Raw genomic sequence first — 25,976 nt, forward strand, 5'->3', positions numbered from 1 at the left:
GAAGGATGGACAAGCAAGGAAAGAGCCACATAATATAAGGGGAAAAGGGTTCCCTACCCAAGACATTCATCCCATCCTTGAACTCCAAGCCTTTCTTGATAATCAGCTGGGTTTCCTCGGGGACCTCGGTCTTTGTGTCATTCAGCAGAGAGATGATGGAGCTGGTAGTATTGGCTTCCTCACTGGGCTTGGGGGTGGCCATCACCTTCTTGGTCACAGTTTGGATCTGAGGGAGTGAAAAAGAAAAAGATACATAAGCTGACACGAAGTTTATTTCAACTCCCCCTTCCTCTGCCCTCATCCTAGCTTTAGAGAGGGAGGGATTAGATCAGAGCTTTTGAACATTGTGTGTGTGTGTGTGTGTGTGTGTGTGTGTGTGTGTGTGTGTGTGTATGTGTGTAAGGACCCCTGTGGCAGTGTGCAAGAGCCTTTGGGCCCCTTCTTGGGATAATGACTTTAAATGTATAAAATGCACAGGATTAAGACAATTCCAAAAGACTTGGAATGGAAAACACCACTCATATCCAGAGAAATAAATATGGAGTCTGAATGCAGATTGAAGCATATTATTTCTACTTTTTAAAAATTTTGTTTTGTTTTTTTCTCTCTTGTGATTTTTCCCATTTGTTCTGATTCTTCTTTCACAACATGACAAATATGAAAACACGTTTAACATGACTGTACATGTATAATTTCTCTCAGATTGCTTATTCTCTTGGGGACAGCGTTAGGGAAGGAAGAAAGGAAGGGAGAAAAATTCAGAAATAAATGTTGAAAACTATCTTTATATTTAATTGGAAAAAACCAATATTATTTAGTGCGAAAATACATAGGATTATAATGGAAAATATAGTTATCAAAATATTTAAAAAATAAGTTTGAGGACCCTATGTGGATTATGTGGATACCATGGCCATATATTCACCATCTATTCATACACATACATATATATTTACACACTGTTATTGTAGTTACCAGATCTCTTCCTTCTCCTGCAAATTAAACAGGATGAGATGGATTCTACTTTCTTAGCAGGAAATGGTTTCAAGACTCATAGGCTTCTCCCTGAGCAGCTCCCAAATATGTGTCCTAAAAGGTGGTACCCAATTTGACATCACTCCTGGAGAACCTTTTTGTTATCTAGAACAGGGTCCTGTAATAATCCAGGTAAAATTATACAACTTTCTTATCATTGTGGAGTTATTTCAGCCATATCCAACTCTTCATGACCCCAACTGAGGCAAACAGGATTAAGGGACTAGACCAGAGTCACTAATAAAGTATCTGAGGCCAGAGTTGAATTCCAGAAGATAAGCCTTTCTGCCTCCAGCCCCAGCACTCTAATCACTGTGGTGTTTTTGTTTTGTTTTGTTTTGTTAATTTTTATTTTCTTCAGTGTCATATAGAAACAACACTTTTTTTTTTATTATACATGTACATTCATTTTTTAAAAAAATATTTCCTTATGAGTCATGTTGGGAGAGAGAAATCAGAACAAAAGGGGAAAATCATGAAAGGAAAAAAAAAACAGAAGAAAAAGAAAAAAAAAAAGTGAACATAGCATGTGATGATTTACATTTAATCTCCATAATTCTGTCTCTGGATGCGGATGACGTTTTCCATGTAAAGTTTATTGGGATTGCCTTGGAATCCCACTGAGAAGAAGCAAGTCTGGCATAGATGATCATTGCACAATCTTGCAATTGCTCCGCACTGGAGCACTTTAAAAATGAGGAAATTGAGGCTGGTAGAGATTATGTATCTAATACAAGCATCTTTTTTATAGCCTGCTACGTGCCAGGCTGTAGTATGGTTTACATTACTATACAGATAGTCTTGCTATATAATTATACACTGAGGAAACACTGAGGAAGTATTGTTATTATCTGCATTTTACAATTGGGGAAGTCTGACTGTGGATTTGAACTCAGTCCTTCCTGGCTACAGATTGAACGTACTACCTACTGCACCCCCAATTGTCAACTAGTAAATGGCAGAGCTTACCTCAAAGTCATTATTTTGACCCTCCTTCTAGAGAACTCTCTTGAGAAACTCCTAGTCATTTATGATCAATAAGTATGGACCCTTCTTAACATTAGGGATAATAGGGAAGAGAAGTAAGGGAAGTAAGAATATTTTTAGAGTTAAACCAAGAAACCAAATACATACAAACCCAGACTTTAGTACAGTGCCTGTTATATAGTAGGCACTAAATAAATGTTTATTGAATTGGATTGGACATAATCTTGAGATGAGACATTTCATTGCCCTGAAACCAGTCTGGCTTCCAGTTGAGTTTGTATAAATGAATTGGTTTGGAAAGGTCTCTCCCTTCTGAACACCTAGATTTTCTTTCACAATATTCCTCCAGACATACTACTGTGGCAAAGATGATACCAGAAGAATAAAGGGCACCCTTATCTCTATCTTTTCAATCCATCCGGAGTCCTTGGGGTCAGATCTAATTTAAGTTTTAAGGAATACTATAATTGCAAAAAATAGCCTGGAAATATTCCTTCCCTGAGGGGCAGTACAAGACTTAAAACCTTTTTTGAAAGCGGGCATATGCACTGGGGTCCTGAGATCAGCTGGTCAGAATAAGGTTCTAATGCAAAAGTTAAAGGGATCAACTCCCTAAGGGATTTCGCAACTTGCAATGGTGTCTTCTCTCTCCCATAGGCCAGATGTTTTGCAAACACAGGCCACTGGTCAAAAGGGAGGGCTGGGTCCAAGGCAGTGTTTATGGCAAAACAAAAACACCCTCCTTCATCCCCATCCCACAGCCCTTTAGTAGGAAAAAAGTTAAAGTTTATGCCAGACCAAGAGTGGGTGATGAGCGTCTCCTTCATGCCCCAAAATTAGGATATGAGTTAGTGTGAGGAGGAGGAGGACCAAGACATGTCCTCGTCTACCCCTTCTTCCGCCTCCACAACTGTCCACCCTGCCCAGCTTCCAGGAGTCCAGAAAATCTAGGACAGATCTAAGAATGGCTCCAGCAAGCGAGGAGGACTTGGTAGAGTAAACCGAGCCATATGGCTGCCCACTAATTACTTGGGTTTTGCCCAGAAAGATAAAACTGTCGGAGGAGAGGGGGACTTGCCGGAATCTCTCCGACACACCCAGGTTGGGGCTTCCTACAAAGGGATTGAAGAGCTCTGGCCTTCTGTGGGTCAGGAATAACAAGGGTCATAGGTCTGCAGCTGGGAGGGACCTCGGAGGGCACCTGGTCCAGCCCTCTAGCTTAGGGAGGCGAAGGTCACACAGAATAATCTTAAAAGTTTGAAAAGTGCTTTTCATAAATATTAGGTCGTTTGAGCCTCATGGCAACCCTGTGGAAGAGGTATGTTTGCAGATCAGGAAATCCAGGGTTGGAAAAGTAAGGTGACTTTCTTTTTCCTGGTTGCACAGCTAGTGAGTGTCAAAGGCAAGATTTGAATTTAGGTCTTCCTCAAGTCCACTGTTCTGCCCACTCTGGCATTTTGTCACTCATTGAAAGGGCACTGAAGGGAAAAGCTGCCCCCAGCTGGTACAGAGCATGGAACAATTGTGTCCTTTAGAAAAGGAGAATGAGTTATATTTAATCTGTATTGGATTACTTGCTGTCTAGGGGAGGGGAGTGAGGAGATGGAGGGAGAAAAATATCAACACAGGGTTTTGCAAGGTTTTGTTGAAAACTATCTTTTACATGCATTTTGAAAAAAGAAAAAGAAAAGGATAAGGAGGAGGAGATAAGGCAGGGATAGGTGGATCAAGGAAAGTAGAGAAGAGGGAGAGAAGGAGAGGGAAGAAAGGGGAGAGAGATAGAAATAAGTAGAGAGAGAGAGAGAGAAAGACAGAGACAGAGAGACAGAGAAAGAGACTTAGAGAAACAGGAAAATACAGAGAGACAGAAAGAGGGAGATAGAGACAGAGAGAGAGAGAGGAGAAGACAGAGACAAAGACAAAGACACACAGAGAAAAACAAAGATACAGAGAAATTGCCACACAGATCACCCCTTAGTTTTCCTTACCAGAATCCCAGGGACAACCTCTCTATGCCTGCAAGAAGAAGACATTCAATAGGAAAAAAACAGCCCTTTCATTTACCTGTTGGAAACACGCTTGGACAAGGTTTTCGGGGAACAGGTTTCGGATGAGGTCAAGGAAGGCATCTAAGCTGGACACTTCATCATTTTTCTTCCCGGGTCCCAGCTGCTTTTTCAGTTTAGGGTTCCCTGGGTGGATGGCTAAGACCAAAATGACACCTAAGACAGCAGCAATAATGGTGGTAGACATGTAGTAGACCATGGCCCTCGTTCCCAGTCGGCCACTGGCTTTAGCATCCAAGCCGGATAGACCTAGACACAAAAAGAGAAAGAGAAATAGAGCCATTCTGGTTCCCTGTTTTTGACCATGACATTCAGCCCTAAAGAGTGGACATTCATCATTTACAGATGAATCAAGCCTGGGATGGAAAATGAATGCTTTGGATCACAGAGAGAGAATCGAAAATGATTTTGGCAGATTAGAACAATGGCCTAAATGAATTGAGATGAAATTTAGTCCGAAAGAAGTCCTCCAGCTAGGGACCAAGAAAATCAACCCCAGAAAGATTAGATGAAGAATAGTATCCCATAAAAGTTCATGTATAAAAGATCTGGGGTTCTAAGAAAACTGCAAAATTAAGATGCATCAACAGCCTTACTTGGTAGCTAAAAAGCTACTGTGATCTTAGCCGGCTTTAAGGGATATCCAGGACTGGAGAGGCTATAGTCCATTTGGACCCTTCCTTCCCTGTTCAGAACACACTGACAACGTGATTTTGAGGAATGGCATTAATGGTGTAGAACCCCAGAGGAGTGAAATGAGGATGGTGAAGGTCCTCAAGACCCTCCCATATGAGGTCCAGTTGAAAGATATAGGCGTGTTTAAGTTGAAGACATGACCACTGTCCATTTGAGGATGGCTATCTGTGGAAGTGAGATTACCCTTGACCAAGAGGAGGGCCAGGAGCAAGTCTATCAATTGAAGCAGTCTAAAAGTAGAATGGGATGGAGCAGCTAGATGGTGCAACCTCAGACAGTTAATACTCCCAGCTATGTGATCCTGGGCAAGTCATTTAACCCTAATTGTCTCAGAAAAAATAAAAAAAAATAAAATAAAAGTAGAAAGGGTTCAGCAAGTAGTGGTCTCCTTCTTGTTGGAGTCTCTGAGAGGTTTTTTCACAGGTATGAGTTGGAGCAGAGGTATTGTATGAACCCCTGTGTGATTCAGGCATCTTTCTCCTGGGTATGATTTTACCAGTTACACAATTTTATCAAAACTCTGAGAGGGGCGCCTAGGTAATGTCATAGTGCATAGAACGTCAGACTTGCAGTCAGGAGGATTTGAGTTCAATTCCAGCTTACTTGCATCCTGGACAAGTTATTTAATCCTATTTGCTTCAGTTTTCTCATCTATAAAATGATCTAAAAAAGGAAATGGCAAACTACTCTATTAGCTTTGCCAAGAAACCCCAAATGGGGTCACAAAGAGTGGGAGATGATTGAAACAAATGAGTAACAAGAAATTAATCGTAGAACTCAGTGGTCCCCCGGTCTCACTCTCTCATTGCACAGAGGAGAGAAATGTGCTCCAGAACAGGGGAATGACCTGTATCTCCTAACCCATGTCCCCACATCGGTAGGACTAGAACATCCTTCTATTTGCCCTGGCAGCCACGTATTTCAGATTTTTCTTGTACTTTCTTTCATATTTCTCCTTTGATTTTAAGCTACTGGGATTCAATTCTCACCGGTGAGGGCAGGTTGGATTGGCTGTTCAAAGAACAGAACTTTTAACTGAGAGAGTCAGTTTGGTAAAATAGAAAGAATAATGGCTTGGGAGTCATGGACCTGTGTTCAAATCCTAACCCTGGTACTTTTAGCTGTGTGATCTTGGGCAAGTCATCTGTTTGGGATGATGTAGTTTCCTCATCCCCTAAATGAGGAGATTAGACTAGAAGGCATCTAAAGAACCTTCCACCTCTAAATAACCATTGCTAGGATTTATGTTTGCCTCTCAGATTTGAAAAATGGATTATAAATATGATCCCACTTAAGCCTTATAATAACCCTGGAAGGCCATAAGTAAAAATAATAGTAACAATATTAATAATAGTTAACATTTGTATAATGCTTACTATGTGCCAGGCATTATACCAATCACTTTATAATTATTATCACTTCAATCCTTACGACAATCTTGGGAGATAGGTACTATTATTATTCCCATTTTACAGATGAGGGTTAAGTGATTTATCCAGGGTCACAGAGCTCAAGAATGCCTTTGAAGCCAGACTTTTGATTTCCAGGTCCAGCACTCTGTCCATTGCAGTACCTTGATCTTTGATGGTATGAATTGTGATAGGTGGTAAGGAGACATGGTTTTTCATTTCCCAAATGAAATAATGATCACCCAGATAGAGTAAGGGATTTGTCCATTCACTCTTCAGACCAGATTTCAGTTGCCCTCACAAAGATTGTCAATGCAAGAGAAACAGTATTTACTGACTGTTAATACTTTTGAATTAGATTCAAATCTTCAGTTTATGGGGAGTGACTGGACCAGATGGAGAGACTGACATCTCACCTGTGATTAAGCTGGAGATGATTAAGGGGAGAATGAGCATTTTTAACATCCTCATGAGGATGTCTCCTGGGAATGCTATTAACATGACCACATCGGGGTGGATGGGAGACGCCAAGCGAAGAAGACCTCCGCACACGGCCCCCAGGATGACGCCTGCAAGGAGAGAGGAAGAAGAAATCAGCGAAGGTTTTGTCCCCAGAGACCACACTGCAGAATATCCTGATTGTCCTTGCCCTTGGCTTTCTGTGATGGTCTGCTACCAACACAACCCCGGGAGGTAACCTAGATCTTCAGAGTTCGTGGTCCTGAAGAAGACAGATTCTCTTGCTTTTATCCCTCTGGCGACCAGGGCTGGAAAATCATGCAGAGTGTATTAAAAAACATATTCTGGGATCAGTTATTTAGTCACGGGGGTCTCAGAGGGACAGTGGACATGAACAGCCTGGACTGAGGCAGATCAGCCGTGAGCTGTAATTTCAACTTCCAGAGATCTACTGGCATGTCTTGTGGTCTTGAACCCAGAACCCAAAGCAGGCCCTCTCTTTCCACTATGTCCTGTTCTTGCTCACTTTTTAAAAAACATATAATCAGATTTTTAGCGCTCCTGTTTTGTGCACAAGTAGTAGGGATGGGGAAAATGACTTTTGCAAATTAATTCTTGTTAGTTGTTGTTCTGGGAGGAGGGAATGAACAGATCAAAAGAATCTGGAAATGCTGGTAGTTGTGAATCACAACCAGAGAATTGGAGTTTGGGTTGTTTCACACAAACAGCAGCTTGTGAGTCTACAGTTAACTGTCCAACCCCACATCAGCAACCACAAGAGTGACATGATTGTTCTCTCTGGCCAAAAAGCCCCGTAGAAACCTCAAATGAGGAAGCTTCGACTTTAGGAGTGACCCCCCAAAGCATGCCGGTGGTGTCTGAATCTGAGAGATAGAGACTCTCAGCATATTCCCTACTCTTCCCCCCAGTCCCTTTCAATCTGAAAAGCGGAAAATCCCACGTGTTCAGAGTTACAGAAAGTCCTCAGTGACCCCTGGAAAACCTAGCCACAGTGACAAATCCTCATCAAAGGTCGCTGAATATCTATCTGTTCCCAGCTCATGTGGCCCAGAGTAGCTAAGTTCTAAGGGGGCTAAGGAGCAGATGGATGTGATGGACAGAGCTTCTTAGGGGGGAAATAAAACAGATGGAGAAGTTATTCAAGGGCTTATTAGGGAACCTCAGCAGCCATGGGAGCCTCAAGGCCCTCATTCCATGCTGACTTGACAAGTGCTAGATAAAAGGCTCAGCAGAAAAGAACCAATTTTTATAAATCTGGATCTGGAAAGGATCTCAACGGCCAGCTAGTCCAACCTCCTGATTTTACAAATGAGGAAATTGAGGTTGGAGACAAAAAGTCGCTCGCTTACATATCATACAGCCAGTAAGTTATAGTATCACATTTTGACTCATAGTGAGCTCAGAGGCCATTGAGTCCAAACCTTTTATTTAACAGAAGTGATAAATGAGGTCTGGGGAGGGTGTATAATTTGTTTAAAGTCCCATAGGTGATCATCAGAAGTCAGAAATGACCCTGAGTACACCGATTCTGGAAGGCTGTTTCCAATCCACTATGCTAGGGTGATCAACCTTAGAAAGAGATGATTTTCTTGCTTTAAACACCTAGTTTCTGCCCAATTAACTAAGCAGGGGACAGATGTTTGGTTCAAAGGAGCCCCTCTCTCAGTGGCTTAGGCTCAATTTGCTAACATGACAAACTCATCCATGTTCATATCCTGTTTGTCAGAAAGGTAGACATCAGCATTTTTAATAGTAGGCTTCTTCTGATGATCATGCTCTTGTCTCTCTCAGGTTCACTGCTGAATCCATTTATTTATTTGTTCATTCATTCATTCATTTATTTTGTAATTTATGGAATGAGCCAAAAGAATCTCATTACCTGTATATAAATTTATATTTGTATAAGTAGTTCTCTGATCTCTGAAAAACAGGAAGCTGAAACTCAACCTTCACGTTCCTGACTTCATATTTAGAAAAGCGATACCCGGACTGAAGTTTTACTTCAAAATCCTTATTTCACTTTACTTCTAAATCATAAAGTAATGTTAATTTTAGCTAAGTAAAAGCCTTATTACACTGGTCTAATCATGAAAGCTTATGATTATGAAATCATGATTCGCTACGTGAGCAAGGACGGGACTTTGTGTTGGTCAAAAAGAACATTGTGCGATCATCCCTAAGTTAGAGGGGAGCCTTCACTGAGTCAGGGATACTGAGGTGGGGTTTCCTCCACAGGACAAATAGCCACCCTTTTCTGGCTGCTGAGCCAATGGGCTTCTCCACACCCTTCTAGAAACCCTCCACGAGACATCAGGGGCAGGGGAACCTGACATGTTGGAGAGCTGGCTTTGGACATTGTGAGCTACTGATGGAGTACATAGGGCTGGTCATTGATCGTTCCCTGTTCTTGTTTATACAACAGGCCCACCTCCTTTCCTCCCAGGCATTCACCCCGAAGCTGACATCGCTTCTTCTCTGTCTCTTGTGCAATTCTTGGTGGGGAATGACAGGCTGGGGCCCATTCCTGGCTGCCACGTGCCTTTCCACTGCTCTTTAGGTGACCCCAAATTTTAGAACATGTGCATGATATATGGTTTCTGCACAGGAAATTCCACATATGGAGAATCAAAGAGATGGGGAGGAATTTAAAAAAAAAATAATAATACAGAATGAAGAATGACTGTAACAGCAATAGACACTAACTACAACTAGACAAAATACACATACACACACACAAACACACAATAACCACAATAGCAAAACCCAAAAAGAAATCACAGTAGAAAAAATTAGAATGGAACATGAAAACAGATGGAATGTTTTTGTTATTTTTTTAATGTTAATGTACTCTTAAAAAAAAAAAAAGTAAAATGGCAACCATGTGGGAGGACAAAATGGCTGCCAGCTAATGAGCAGATATATTTTGGGTCAGGAGAACTCTTGCATAACACTGATAGATCAAATTGAAAAGATCTGATTCCAACCACTGATACAGGCAGCCCCATTTCCTAGGAAGAACTTTGATTATAAACAGAATGAGACTTAGGAGCAATCAGAGAATTCATTTCATTTTGAGTCAATCCAACAAAAATGAATTTAAAAACTGCTCTATGTTCTAGGGACAAAAATCAATATTTACGTAGTACTTGTTATTCTCCAAGAATTGTGCCATCCCAGGGGAAAGGAAAACAAGTATGGATCTATTCCTGCCCTTATAAGGGAACTTATATTGTATCTAACTCCTTATAATAGGGATGGATAATCTGTGAATTTATGATTATATGTGTGTGTATATATATATACACACATATATTCATATATCTATTCAATATAAATATAGCCACATATATTACATATACCTACATATATAATATGTATTAGTGATTATATTTGTATATAGATATATTCACATGCATTATATACATGCACATATAATATAGTCACATATACTTTATATACATACAAATATAACATGTAATTGTGATTATATGTCTATAAATATCTTCACATTTGTTATATACATACATTATATACTATAGTCACATATATGTATACAGGTGTGAGTATATACATAAATGAATACATTAAATAAAATTATAGTATATATGTAATTATATCACATATAATTATTTAATATCATATCATATAATAGCTGATTTATGTTATCATATAAATATTAATTGTGTTTTATTATAGTATCTGATTTTGTATTATGTATTATTGAATATTTTATAATTATTAATATATTGTTATATAATTGTTGCTATATCATATATTATGATTACAATAGTACAATGATATCTAGATACACATTCATGTACATAAACAAATATACTTCTGTTTACATACGGTCAAGTTCATAGACTTCTCTGAATATTTTTAAACTTAGAATATGGATTACAAAGGAAATAAATGATATTGAAATATTATTATCAATGTATATATGTATATACAGATAATATAGTAATAATATGTAATATTATATATAATAATATGTTTATATTGAAATACAATTATCAATATGTTTATGCACAAATATATACAATATAATCAAAATACTGTCAAATATATATTGGTAACTGTATTTTGACTACATTGTATATATATACATAAACATATATTGATAACTGTATTTCAATATAATTATTTTCCTTTGCAATGCTCTGTATTTTTCTACATTTAAAAACATTATTCGGAGAGTTCAATAAAATTAATTAGACTCCAGAAGGATCGATAACAGACAAAAAGTTCAAGAATCGCACCATCAGTATTATTTTTCCCTTTACTGATGAGGAAATTGAGTCAGAGAAAGAAGTTAAGATACCTCCATCCAGTAACAAAGTTAGTAAGGGGCAAGCTGGTATTTAAAGCCCAATTCTCTGAATAAATGATCTCATCTGTGAAATGGGTACTATTATTATCTCCTTCTTATGAATGAAGAAATTGAGGCTATGGCGTTAATTGTGAACAGGGGTTCACAATCTGAGATGGAATTCAAATTTAGTTCTTCCTTTAGACTCTAGGTGGTGCAGTAAATAGCACTCTGGTGTTGGATTCAGTGATACCAGAGTTCAAATCCAGCCTCAGACACTTTGCACTGTGCGACTCTGTGCAAATCACTTCCTCTCTGTCTGCTTCAGTTTCTCCCTCTATAAAATGGAGATCACAATAGCACCCACCCACTCCCCAGGATCATTTTGAGGATCAAATGAAAGAATAATTATAAAGTGCTTAGCATGGTGCCCAGTATACAGTCGGTGCTATATAAATGCTAGCTTATTATTGTTATTAATTTACTTGTGGAAGGCTGGTGCTTCTCTGGGCAGTCATCTCCCTTCCTGTCATCAGTCCCTTTTCCTTCAGGCCCCAACAGGTAAGAAGTAGAGGAATTGAATGCAGGACATACCAAATACTGTCAGAGAAAGTAGAAGGTTCTTCCCGAGATTGTCCCATATCCTCAGGCACAAGTTTCTGCGTTTGGGTTCTTCTGAGCTCAGGTGACTCTCGTGCATCCGGACTTCCACTTGCTTGGGCATATTGTTGGCACTGTAAGGAAAAATGAAGAAATTAAAACATGGCTATGTCTAGGGAGACCAGTGGGGAGGGGGTGGCAATTGGTAGGGAGGAGAAAGCTCTCTCTTTTTTTTCTCAAACAAATATAATCAGGCTCCTGGGTATTCGGGAGTATCAAGAGTAGAAAATGGAGGATCCAGCTCACTTTCAATCCTACCATTCAGAAATAAAATAAAATGAACGATGCTCAATTTAAAGTGGTTTCCATGGTATATGAGCACAAGGAAGAAAGGAAGAAAATGAGCATTTATTAAATGTCTACTATATGCCAGGAAATTTACAATTATTTTCTCACTGAATAATACTAATAGCTAACATTTACATGTCATACTCTGTACCAGGCACTGAGCTAAACACTTTACAAATATTCTCTCGTTTAATAATATTAATAGCTAACATTTATATAGCACTTACTATATGCCGGACACTGGGCTAAGTGCTTTATAAATATTGTCTCATTTGATTTTCACAATAATTGTTGTGGGAAATAAATGTTATTATTCTCCCCATTTTACAGATGAGGAAACTGAGGCAGACAGGTTAATTGAGCTGGAGAAAGAATGGTAAACCATTCCAGTATCAGAAAAGTCACCAAGAGTCAAATGACGGTTTAACAACAGCTTGTTTGGACACAGTCATTTCCATGTTGTGTCCCCCATCAGACTGAAGCTACAGGAAGAAAGGGATCGTCCTTTTCTCCTTTTTCCTTGTATCTCTAGCACTTAATCCAATGCCTGGCACACAGTCTGTGTTTAATAAATGTTTATTGATCGACTCCATTAGCATGATGATGCATGATAAGACAGTTGCTCTGATAGCAAAAACTTTGAGCAAGGCTACATTTGCTCAAACTTTAGTCTCTCTGTTGCGTTATGTTAACAGCTGAGTCCATTGGGAAATCACGGCACGTTTCTTCCTTTTTTAACCCACGTCCTGTGACTCATTTATTTAACTGAAAGTTTTTTTTCAAGCAATACCCATTCTGCAAAACATCCTTTGGGGCTTGGAAGAGGAGGGGGCTGGGAATGGGGGAGCCCAGACTGCTGCTAAGTTTGAGATTATTTGTGACTGGGCTCAAAAATCCTGCTTTTTATTAGCATTCGATGCCTCCCCCTCTGCCAAGAGTCTCTAAGGCTTATTAGATGCAACGTCTGTTCCAGATTTCCTGCCCCAAAGGCTCCAGCTCTCCCTTATTGGATGCTAATTTTCACCCTCACTTCTTCAGTTAGGTGGCAAAAAAAAAAAAAGAAGAAGAAGAAGAAGAAAAGAAAGGGGAAAAAAGTGTTTCTCAGGGGAATCCGCCAGCAAGTGATGGACTTGCCCAGTGAGAAGCAAGTGGGAATTACCCACTCCCTCTCATCATTTCCTCAACACCCCTCAAATTTCCCACCCTGCAGCCTGGGATTGTAAGGGAGGATGGAATTGTTGGGTTTGGCCTTATGGCACAGCCCCAGAAAAATCCCCAGTGGAAAAGGAGCCTGGAATCTCTAAGAGCAAAGCAGTGAAGAAGGGGGACTTCCCCACCCTGGGAAAAAAGGAAGACAATTGTCATTTGGGAAAAGAATGCTGGAAACTCTATGAGAGCCAGCACAGGATGATGGGGCTCCTACAGCTGTAAGCTTTCAACAGGGGTGAATTTCCCCTCCTCCCCAAAGAATCCTCCCAGGGCTTTTTAAGAAGCCACTGTTTTGTTAATTCTGGCCTGCTTCTCCAGAACTCTGGGATATCTAGAGTTTCTCACCCTGCTTCTGTCCTTCTTTGGACGGACCTTCTTGACCTCTACAACTAAGCTCTTAGATGCCTAATGCAAACAATTTACTTGTTCTTGCTCCCAGAGCTGCCTGAAGCAGATTAAAATGTAACTGGGAAATATTGAACAAAATTAATAAAAATACAACAAAGTATAAATAATGGTGATTTGTAGTTTTTAAACCAATATGTGGTCAGCAGAGATCCTTATGTATGGTTTGGTGACTCCTTCTATTAGTTACATTTAGCCTTTTAGATGTCATCTCTCTAAACTCACTTCTGTGATCTTGGACATTGGAGTCAGGATGGGGTTGGATGCCAGGTCTTACACCTCCAGGTTATTCTTGTTCACAAAGGACCTGATCTTGGGGGCCAAACTATCCTCCACACTAAAGAACCCAGAGAAGAAATCTTAGTAAAGAGATCTTAGCTCTAGCTTCTTCCAGCTCCTCCCCACCTTCTTTATGTTTATCCAAATCAATATTGAATGAACCCTTTCCACCCAACATTGGTTGTATCCTGTAGAATCTATGCTCATTGAAAGACAGTGCCATTTTTACCACCTTGGACAGTACCTAGCACCCAACAAGTCCTGTATAATATCACAGTAAAAGACTGAAGCTGGTCTTGTACTATTAGCATAATTTTCTTTGAATGGGGGTACACTGGAGCCTGGCATGGGAGGGGAGAAAGGAAGATAGATATCAGTTAATCAATCAACAGTGATTTATTGAAAATTCAGTTTTTATCAGGTGCTGTTGGTCCATTCCAGCCTTCAAGAAGCTTCATTCTATTGGGGGATTGAATTCAGAGCCAGAGGATTTAGGGTTTAAAATCTACTCTATAGTATCTTGGGGAAGAAACTTCTATTTTTTGCCTGAATTTCCTCACCTACAAAATGAAAGTATTGAGCTAGAAGACTTTAAAAGTTCCTTTCATCTCAAAATCTAGGATTCTTGGATCCTTTGAAACTGAAGTTCTGGAATAGGAAAGCATAAGCCTAAGGCTCTGGAAAAGTCACCAACTATTTCTTGACTTCCTCTTATGTAAAATAGGGATCAAAACACTTGTAAAAAACTATTTCACATCATGGTGGAGAGGAGAGGGAGAGTAGATCTCAGTGTGCCCTATATAGATGTGTCTATAGATGTGAGGGGCTGCAGGGTGGTGCAACGGATAGAGTGTTGGGACTGGAGTCAGGAAGGCTCATCTTTCTGAGTTCAAATCTACCTTCAGACATTGACATCTTAAGCAAATCGCTTAATCCTAATTGCCTCAGTTTCCTTATCTGTAAAATGAGCTGGAGAAGAAAATGGCAAACTACTCATGTATCTTTGCCAAGAAAATCCCAAATGGAGTCCCAAAAAGTCAGGCCGACAACAACAATAACACACATCAAAAAGAATGTGATTGTACAATAAAAAAATGACAAATAGGTCCAACTCAAAGAAGTTTAGGAAGACTAATATGAATGGATGTGGAGTTAAAAAGAACCAGGAAAACCATGTCTGTTAAAAGGCAGCTAAGCTCTGTACTGACCAATCTTAGTCTAGAACAGATGAAGACATATTTAATTCATGGGGTTGCAATGGTACATACACTGCCAGACAGTTTTAGAGGATACAGGTCTTGCTAAATTGTTTTTCTCTTTTCACAAGATGGTGAATATCAATAAAAGTATTTTAAGGCAATAGCTTGCAGACCTCTCCATTCCTATCCACTGTCTTTTTGCTCTCTCCCAGTCTCCTCTATCAAACAAGTACAATAAAAAAAAATCCTTTTTCTTTGTATCTTTTATGATATCTGAGAGAATACAGAAGTTGCTTAGGATCATAGATTTAAAGCTAAAAATGACCCTGGGAGTCATCTAGTTTAATACCCTTGCTTTACAGATAAGGAAACTGAGACCCAGACTAGTTAAGCAAATTGTCCATTAATTGGTAGCAAGATACAGAAGCAAGATTTGAATCCAGGTCCTTTAATTTCATAACCTTTGCTTAAGCCACAGTGCCAGAAGATTTTGCCCGGTTGCAAGCCTTAGTGTAATTAGTCAGGACTCGGGGTAAATGAATAGGTCCCACATCAGAGGCTCCTCCTAAAGAATAGGACTGAAGTTTAAAGAAGATGAGGTGGGGAGGGGAGAGAAGGATAGGATAGAAAGAAAGAGGAGGAAGAAGGACATAAAAAGTAGAGAGAGAAGGAGGAGAAAAAGGAGGAGGGAGAGGAGAAAGAGGAAGGGGTAATAAGAGGAGGAAAAAAGTAGGGAGGAGAGAAGAGGAGATGGGGAGAAGGAGCAAGAAGAGGGAGGAGGGGGAAAAGGAGAAAAGAGGAGAGGAAGAAAGAGGAGGAAGAAGGAAGAGAAGGGAAGAAGGGAAGGAGAAGAAGTGAAAGAAGAGGGGCTGGAAAGAAAGAGGAGGAGGAAGAGTAATATAGAAAAAAGAGAGAAGGAAGAAAAAGAGGGAAAGGAGAAGGAGGAGAAGAAAGAATAAGAAGGAGTGAAAGGAGGAAGAAGAGAAGAAGATAAGATAAGGAGAGAAAAAAGAGAGGGAGGGGGAAAAGGGAGAAAAAGAAAGAAGAGGAGAAGGAGAGAAGGAAAAAGGGGAGTGAAGGAGGAAGGAGTGACAAGAAAGAAAAGGGAGAAAAGGAAGGATAAGAAAAGGAGGATTAAGAAAAAGGAAAAAGGAGGGAAAGAGGAAGACAGAGGTGGAGAAGGAGAGGAGGATGAGAGGGGAGGATGGGGAAAGGGAAAGAATAGGAGGAAATGGAAAAGAAGAGTAGAGGGGAAGGAAAAGGAAGAAGAGGTAGAAAAAAGAAGAAAGGGGAGAGAAAGAAAAGGAAAAGGAGGGAGGAAGAGGAGGCAGAGTAGGGAGGAGAGAAGAGGAGATGGGGAGAAGGAGCAAGAAGAGGGAGGAGGGGGAAAAGGGAGAAAAAGAAACCAGAGGTGTCACTTTGAATAGTGAATAAAAATTGGGAAGGGAAGTAGGTCAGGTCATGCGACTGCACACTTCACCTGCATTGAGACTGCTGGGACTGGCCTATCAGACCCAAGACTTTCCACACAGATACTCCCTGCAGCCCTCAGATTCCTGACTGCTTCTTGGGTCAGGCCCAGAGCTTTCTGGTTTGGGACATTGGGACGTGGACCAGGTCACTTGACTCCGAGGGTCATTCTGGTATTGTTATGGCCCCACATCTAAGGACTAGAATCTGCAAACCTTTGAAACGTGGCCCTTCAACCAGAGAGTGTGTGTTTACCTTTGGGAAGGGAACAGTAAACTTGGATGCAATCCTGCTTGTCCTAGCCAGACTCTGAAAAGTGGGGGGAGGTTTGGAGGTCCTTGTCTTTGCCCCCAGAGCTTTGGAGCCCTCCCCCCTCTCTGATAGGGGAAGAGATACTCCCTCCTTGGCAGAGACAAAAAAAGGAGGCTAATTAGCAGTTCTCCCTTGCACCTGGCAGATGGGGAGCTCAAAAGACAGGAGCTGGTACCCTCTAGGTATGTTAGTCACACCCCATCATTCTTTTTCCAGAATTAAATCCTTTCCTTTCACCAAGTTAAGCAAGGGAGGCTAATAAAACTGTCTCCCTCCCCCTTTTAAGAGGAAGTGTCCTATCCTTGCTTATAAAACCTGCCTTTCTTACAAAGTGGGACTGAAACCTGGCCACAAGTTTATTATCATTAAGAACAAAGTGAGATCAATCAGGAAGGACCCTTGTAGAAGGATGAAGAGGGGAAAGAAGGAGAAAGGAAGAAGAGAAATGGAAACAAAGAGAGGAGAGGAGAAGGAAAAGGAGGAGTAGAAGGGAAGGAGGAAGAGAAGAATAAAGAAAGGGGAGAGGAAAAGGCCATCTATAATGAGTGATTTCAGGACATCAGAAAAACATGTGTGTTCCCCAAATGCCTTTCTCTCCTCTTTCACTGAAGCCTGAAGTTTTTTCTAAGCTTTTTATTTTCAAAATATATGCATAGTTTTCAACATTCATCCCGCAAAACTCCATGTTCCAATTTTTTTCTCCTTCCCTTTCCCCCATCCCCTCCTCCAGATGGCAAGCAATCCAATAAATGTTAAACATCTGCATTTCTTCTATATACATTTCCACAATTATCATACTACATAAGAAAAATCAGATCAAAAAGGGGGAAAACGAGAAAGAAAACCAAAAGCAAACAACAAAAAAAGTGAAAATACTATGTTGTGATCCACACTCAGTTCCCATAGTTCTCTCTGTGGGTGCAGATGGCTCTCTCACTATCACAAGTCTATTGGAACCAGCCTGAATCAACTCATTGTTGAGAAGAGCACGTCCATCAGAATGGATCACCGTATAATCTTACTGTGACTGTGTGCAATGATCTCCTGGTTCTATTCACTTCACTTAGCATCAGTTCATGAAAGTCTCTCCAGGTAAAATCTGAAGTTTTATAAAAGTTTCATTTTGCATTATCACTATGGGGAAATCAAAGAATCTCAAAACTGGAAGAAACTTCATTTAGCCAGGTTGTACACAAATAAGAAACCCCCTCTACAATCATCCCAGCAGTCATTCAGACTTTCTTTGGAAGCAGCTCATCTTTTGGGCAGCTTCACTTGCCACTCTTCTGTGCCTTTTGTTGCTGAGTCCTACAACGATTTGACAAACATTTATTCAGACTTATACATTTTAGAAAAGACATGTTCCTCGCTCTCATGAAACTTTCAGTCTAAGTAGGGGGTGTTGCCAAAGACGCAAGTAACCACAAAATAACGTAGGCTATGTGTTTTATGATGTCCACGTTAGAAAAATAAATCATAGGCAATTTCAACAAAGGCTTTCCTTAAAGAAGCTTTATTAAGCACCTACTGTGTACCAGGTGCTGTGCTAAATGCTTTTTACAAATATTATTTTATTTAATCCTCACAACACTGAAATAAGTGCTATTATTAATCCCCATTTTACCTCTTGAAAAGATTGAAGCATAAAGATATGAAGTGATTTGTCCAGCTAGTAAGTAGCTGAGGCTGACTTTGCACTTCAGTTTCTCTGACTCTTAAGTTCAGTGTTCTGTCCACTGGGATAACCAGGAAGAATTTGGAATGGATTTAATCATTAGGAAGTTCTCCATTATCTCAAATCTGAATCTATCTCCCACTTCTGCCCTCTGGAGCCAACTAGTCTATGCAATAGGCTTTGAAGACTTTGATTTACCACTGGACAATAAATTTTCAGCCCAAACCAAGACCCTGAAGGAGGATCAACCACCTGGACAGGACTCTGGGGGAAAGAAAAGGTATCCATCATCTTCTTTTTAATGATTATCTTCCAACATTATGCATCACACATGGACTCATCCAAGCTCAGTGTTTCAAGTGGTGTAAGATTGATAGAGCACTCCATAGCTGATTTTATCCTTTAGACAATTACTTATGTGATTGTGGTATTTAGGGATGGAAGAGGCTTTAGAAGTCATGTATTCCAAATCCCTGATTTTATAGCTAAGGAAACTGAATTCCAGGTAAAAGGTGATGGATAGTTAAAGTCACATGGAGTGTCAAAGGTGGAGCTAGGACCCAAATTCCTCAAGTCCTGTTAGATCTTCACATACACACACAGACACACACACACACACACACACACACACACACACACACACACACACACACAATTTTCATTGGCTTTTAACCATTCTCATCCCCAATCAAATTATTCCTTTCCTCAGACTGTTCCTGTTTGCTTCAAAAAGACAGGCTACAGGGGCAGCTAGTTGAGATAGTGGATAAAACACCAGCCCTGAAGTCAGGAGGACCTGAGTTCAAATCTGGTCTCAGACACTTAACACTTCCTGGCTGTGTGTCCCTGGAAAAGTCACTTAATCTCGATTGATAAGAAGAAGAAGAAGAAGAAGAAGAAGAAGAAGAAGAAGAAGAAGAAGAAGAAGAAGAAGAAGAAGAAGAAGAAGAAGAAGAAATTCCAATATACTTTCTACACATTAGAGCTATTCCAAACTGAACTTGGTTCATTTGGTTTAGGGGCATCAGTGGAAAGAGATGCATTGTATTGGATTTGTAGCAAAAGGAGTCAAGGTTTGACTTTTACTACCTGTATGTAAGTCACATTTCTTAAGCATTATACAATGTGCCAAGAGGCATTTAGGAAGAAAATTAAGAATTCAGGAAGATCTGAGTTCAAATTTGGCCTCAACTGACTAGCTGTGTGATCCTGTGCAAATCATGTAACTCTGTTTGCCTCAGTTTCCTCATGTGTAAAATGAGCTGGAGAAGGAAATGGTGAACCACTCCTCTATCTTTGCCAAGAAAACTCTAAATAGGGTCAACAGCATTGGAAACAGATGAAATGACTCAACAGCATGTACCAGACACTTTGCTCAGTGGTAGGCAGAAAAAGAAAGGGATCTCATAAAATCAAGAGAAGGAATATGCACATTAACATCATGAAATTTCTCCCAAGGATGGAGCAAGATTAAATGTTTTCGTGAGAGAAATTTATTGGATGAAATCACTATTTTAACTAGAGAGAGAGATTTCTTCTTTGGATGGGCAAATTGACTTAACTTCCCATCCTTCAGGTTTTACCTAATTGTAACCACGTCATCTGTGAAACTTACTTTGTTCCTCCCAAAGTATCTGTAAATATGGCTGGATCCTTCTGGTCCCACTGTTTTTTTCCCACTATGGAAATCTGTCCAGCCCTCAACTGGAAATTCTCAAAAAACTGCAATGTACTTCCCCATCCCCATTAGCAACTCCCTTTCAGAATAGCAAATAAAAATCTGAACAGAGTGTGATGGGAGTGTGATATTTCTTACACTGGAAAGCAGCCAGAACCCCATTCTACCATCCAATCCCTGCCAAAAGGAACCAATGAGTCCACCGAGTACAAACGATCAGGGACTGTTATTGTTGTTGTTTTATGGGCTTTTCTATGGCTTTTCCAGTAGGACCGCAACCCCCAAAGTTCCCAAAGTGGCAGAATAACGTGTCAACTGTTGGGTCATCAATCCCACTTCCTGCCTGAGCGGTTGGGCTGGAGGTTGTCCAATCCAAGAGCTATGTATAGCAATAACAGTTGGACGTTAGTTAACCTGTAGTGGTCTGATGAGTTTCCTGATGGGACTGGATTCTTCTTTCACTGGTGAATTACCATCCAGGATCCCAAGATAATTTAAAGGACTCAGAGCATTATGGTGAAAAAAGTAGACCAAGAGAGGGCTATGTGTTTTACTTAACTTTTTAGTTTATTATTTTTTTTACTGAGGCAATTGGAGTTAAGTGACTTCCCCAGGGTCTCACAGCTAGAACGTGTTAAGTGTCTGAGACCAAATTTGAACTCAGATTCTCCTAATGTCAAGGCTGGTGTTCTATCCACTGCACCATCTAGCTGCCCCTTACTTAACTTTTATATTGTCCTCAGTGAATCAATAAACATTGATTAAATGATTACTCTACACTAAGCACTGTGCTAATAAATCACTGAGTGGGCAAATAGAGGTCAGAAGGGGAAAAAAGTATTTCCTTCTTCCAAGGAGACATAATCTAATAGGACTGAGCATATAATAAGGAGATAGTGAATTTGCAGGTGAGAATTTGGGTTCTGTCACACTCTACTCAGGTGACTCTGTACCAATCAGTTGATTTATTCCAGTCCTGATTTTCTCACCTGTAGAATGGAGATTTTTACTAAGGACAGTGCCTGTCCCATAGGAGACATTTAATAATTGTTTGATCATTGATTGACTAGGATCAGGAATTTAGAGCTGAAACAGATTTTGGATGCCATTTAAATCCATTTTACAGACGACAAAACCAAGGCACAAGGCTATGTGACTTGCCTAATGTCACACCCAAAAGGAAAAGGCAGGATTTGAACCCAGTTCCCCATCTCCAAAGCTAAGGCTATTTCTATAACACCATAATAATAATGGCTTCGCCTCCTGCCTGCCTCAGAATTCACTTGGTCCAGGTATATTAAGAAGTGTGTTGTCAAGGACAAGAAGTCTTAGGAAGAAATGTATTTGGGTCTAAATTGTGCTCTTGACCCATAGTAGTTCCCTTCCTTTTGTCCTCTCTTTCTGTCCTAGTCTGTACTTTTCCCCAGTCCCTTCACTTAATCTGTGGTTTCACATGGAATGGCTCTTGAGCATCAGAACAAGTCAAGAGCATGGTTAGTCCAACGCCCAGGGCTCTCCCATTAGCATCATGTGGCATCTCCAATATGAATCACTTTGCTGCTGTTACCCAAGACACTGGGGCCATCTACATCTGTGCACAAAGTTTTCCAATCACGTGGGGGGAAAATATAAAAGCAGAGCAATCGTGATCTCACCTTCCCCCTACCCCGGGGGGAGGGAAAGGCACGAATCTGGCGCTCGGATGCCGGGAAGGAGGAATCATCCATGACTTTGCTGATCATTGGAAGCAGACTAACGCTCCCATGATTTGCTTTGCCTGTCTGAAGCTCCTGGCCTCTGGGACAGAATCCTCTGGAGCAATGACTCAACATGTACTAACCTACCAAGTCTTGACTCAGGCTCACTGCATCTGCCTCTCCTAGCCAGGAAGCCTGGGGAGCTATACCTAATCACAGCAAAGGAGGAGGGAATGGAGCAGTTTGTCCAGCAAAACAATGCATCCAGGCACTTCATAAAACCTTAAAATGTTCCATAAATATGAACTATTATTACTATGGCTGTTCCTCTTAATCTCATCTTAGCTCTTCAGAATTCAGATAGAACTGGTCTTGGAAGAGACTATTATCCTATTTTTCCTATGTCATATTCTGTGAATTCTTGCCCAGAGACACACAATGGCTTTTATTTTTCACTGAAAAAGAGTAAAATATAAAACCAATTCTGCAGAATATCAACACCTTGAGGGTAGAGTCTGTTCTGTATCCTATTGTTTACTTTGCTGTTGAAGACTGATACTTAATGTCTGCTGAAGTTGAAACTGTTACTGCTATTGAGTTGTTTGGTTCATTGGGTGATGACTGTGTGGGGCAAGATGGGAGCGGAGTATCTTTGTATCCTGGGCATTTAGCTCAGAACCTGCATACAACAATTAATAAAAGCTTATTGATCCATCGATTGATTGATGGTAGATTCACAAAAAGCACCCACAAATTCATGTTTTAACAGGACCACTAAACCATACATACACATCCCGGCAGGCCACATATTGATTTCGAGAACCACAAATTAACATTACTTAGGTTGGATTACATTTTTATCTATTTTGTTAAATTCAAATTAAATTCCCAGGGGTATTTTAATCTGGTTCAGTCTCTTTGAGTATTTTGACTATGCGTGATTAATATTTCTGATTCCTATGACCATACCTCTAGCCATGGGATGATGAAAATAATAGATAGATATAAATATACAGACGTAATATAAACAGATAAAGAGATATAAAGATGCCCCTCTATATAGATTTAGATGTCTTTAGTCCTTTTTCTACATGGCATCAATTTTGGCTTTTGCTGGCTTACTATGCAGACAGTTCCAACACTTTTACTGCAGTTTTAAGATTTAATAGCTATAAGTAGCTTGCTGGCTATAGGTATTTTTCGTTGTTGTTGTTGTTGTTGTTGTTTTTGAGGCACTTGGGATTAAGTGACTTGCCCAGAGTCACAAAGCTAGGAATTGTCTGAGGTCAGATCTGAATTCAAATCTTCCTGACTTCAGGGCTGGCACTTTATCCACTGCACCAATTTGCTGACCCATAGGTATTTTTTTTTTTATTTAAAATGTTCTTAATTATTTACAAATCAATTCTTATTCATGTTATTGTTGCTTCTGTTTTGAACTAGGCTAGAAGACACATTTCCCAAGGTTTGGTTGTAATCACTGACAAGTATCCAATATTTGATTCAATGCAATTTAATGCACATTTTCAAGCATCTGTGGAAGACTGTGTAGGGAGCTGGGTGCTGGGGATAAAAAAGTTAAAGTAAAAAATAGTATTTATCCTCGAGAATCTTTCATCTTACTTGTGAGGTGTAATAAATAAGCAAATGCACAATAATTTTAATAATTAAGAGAAAATTTAAATTTAAGAATAGAGAAACTATCAATCATTAATAGACAAAAATTCCAATAGACTTGTGATGGAGAGAGCTATCTGCATCCAGTAAGGACTATGCTGACTGAATGTAGATCACATCATAGTATTTTCACCTTTGTTGTTGTTTTTGTTGTTGTTCTTTGCTTGCTTGTTTTTTCTCTCTTTTTTTTCCTCTTTGATCTGATTTTTTCTTATACAGCATGATAAATGTGGAAATATGTTTAGAAGAATTGAACAAGTTTAACCTATATTGGTTGCTGTCTAGGAGGGAGGGAGTTGGGGAAGGAGGAAGAAAAATATGGAACACAAAATTTTGCAGGGGAGAATGTTGAAAATTATCTTTCCATGTATTTTGAAAAATAAAAAAACCTATTATTAAAAATAAAATAAAATTTAAAAAAATGATTAGTAGGCAAGGGAAAATCACTCTATGAGACTCATTGGTTTAGACCAGGAAGACTCTGTGGATAGACTGCTGGACCAGGAGTTTGTTTTCCAATCTTGCTCAGATGCGTACTAGTTCAATATGTGATTCTGGACAAATCATTTAATTTTGATTTGCCTCAAAATTTTTATCTATATAACAGGAATAATAAAAGCACCTACTTCTCAGAGGTGTTGTGAAAGTAAAATAAAATGATATTTATTAAGTCCTATATAAATATTGATTTTTTTTATCTTAGACCAATTCCCTCATTTTACAAGTAAGAAAACTGAGGTTGAGAGTAGTTAAGTCACTTGTCAGGGTCATAAATGTTATAATTTGAACCTAAATGCTGTGACCTCAAATTTAATATTCTTTTCATTGCAGTAAATGACTATCTCCCAGGAAAGCTAGATGGGTTAGAATGCTGATCATGGAGGTCGGGAAGACCCGAGTTCAAATGTGGCTTCAGACACTAATTGTGCGACTCTGATCAAGTCACTTAAACCCTGTTTGCCTCATCTGTAAAAGAAGCTAGAAAAGGAAATGGCAAAGCACTTCAGAATCTTTGCCCAAAAAACTCCAAATGGGATCAAAAAGGGTGGGACATAATTGAACAAAAACAGGAAAAATTTTACAAAAAAAGTAATACCTGAGCTTTTGAAGGAAGCTTTTAATAATTCTAGTTTGCTATGTGACATCAACAACAAGGCAGATGCCTTAAATGGTCATCTGGAACCACACAGCAAATCAACGGAAAATTAAGTTTCAATTGATGCATTTTAAGAGATTGGAGACATTTTGCAGCACCATCACAGAAAGCTGATCTTTCAAGAATAAACATGTCCCCAGATAGCAGTGTGATGGAAAGATTTTTAAGGAAAAAATGATTTAATAAGATGAGAGCTTAGTGTGTTGCATAGGTACTTAGGAAATGTTTTCAGTCCCAGAGGGTGGCTTCTAATCCATTGGGTGGAATCATGGAGTCCACACAGGATCAGCACCTCAGAAGGGAAAGGAGGCATCTCAGAAACCATTTATTCCAAGCCTCACTAGTCAGAAAACCCTATCTCTAATAATTCCTGGTAACTAGTCTTTCACTTGAGGATCTCTAGTCACCAACAATCACCAACAACCAGGGCCATTTTATGGCTACCTTTGTAAATTTAAATATTCTGACAAATACACTATTCCCAAGAGAAGTTTATGGACTCACATATAATCTTGTTCTTTTTCCTTCTTGTGGCAGTGAAATGTTTGTATTACTCAATAATTAAGTTTATATTAAAAAAAAAACCAAACAAACATTTAAAGACCAGTAGTGAGTAGAATAACACTCCTGCTGTGATCTGTGTTATCATCTATGATTGTTTTTATTATTAAAAATGGAAATATATCATAATAAGCATTTAATATGTGTTAAGACATAGAATGAAAAAAAAAACAAAAAGCTTATATTTGAATCAAGGAGACAACTTGTAAATAAAAAAGCTCATATGATATAATGTTAATAATATAATAGTAGTTGTAAAAATAAAAATATGTTTGTAAAATGCTTTGGAAACCTTAAAGTGCTATATAAATGCTATTATTATGCATGTATTCATAAATTATATCTACACATAGCTACATACCCACACATATATGAATCTTCCTCTACAAGTGAAATTTTATATTTCTATGTCTCTATCAGTATTAGAGAACATTCTGAATGGGGTCCATGAAGAATCAGACACAACTTAAATGACTGAATAGCAATAACAAAATTAAACCCTTAAAACCTATCTCCTTTGATTTTCATAATAATACTGTGACTAATTTTGAGAGAGGTTAAATGACTAGGATTGCACATTATAGGCTGGATTAGCACTCCAGGACTTCTCAAATACTAAGCCTAACACTATGCACTGTATCTTCTGGCTGCGTTAGCAGGAAACCATAAACACTTTTTGCTTAGCTCGAAAAAGTGTTCTCCTACTGTCCAGTACCTGACAGAGT

The 25,976-nt window shown here is 39.4% G+C and overlaps 1 protein-coding gene across 2 annotated transcripts in view; it reads right to left on the reverse strand.

Moving 5' to 3' along the window:
• The window catches only part of SLC1A2 (solute carrier family 1 member 2), a 162,160-nt gene that overhangs the window by 51,698 nt on the left and 84,486 nt on the right, over positions 1 to 25,976 (reverse strand). For both annotated transcript variants that reach the window (XM_051967009.1, XM_051967008.1), the window contains exons 2-5: positions 11,580 to 11,719; positions 6,610 to 6,762; positions 4,087 to 4,337; positions 58 to 226 (exon numbers count right to left, since the gene is read on the reverse strand). In XM_051967009.1, the coding sequence (XP_051822969.1) occupies positions 58 to 226; positions 4,087 to 4,337; positions 6,610 to 6,762; positions 11,580 to 11,709 (703 nt within the window). In that variant the 5' untranslated portion in view covers positions 11,710 to 11,719. The remainder of the gene's footprint in view (positions 1 to 57; positions 227 to 4,086; positions 4,338 to 6,609; positions 6,763 to 11,579; positions 11,720 to 25,976) is intronic.

Source organism: Antechinus flavipes, chromosome 6 (genome assembly GCF_016432865.1).
Source record: "Antechinus flavipes isolate AdamAnt ecotype Samford, QLD, Australia chromosome 6, AdamAnt_v2, whole genome shotgun sequence".
NCBI lineage: Eukaryota > Metazoa > Chordata > Mammalia > Dasyuromorphia > Dasyuridae > Antechinus > Antechinus flavipes.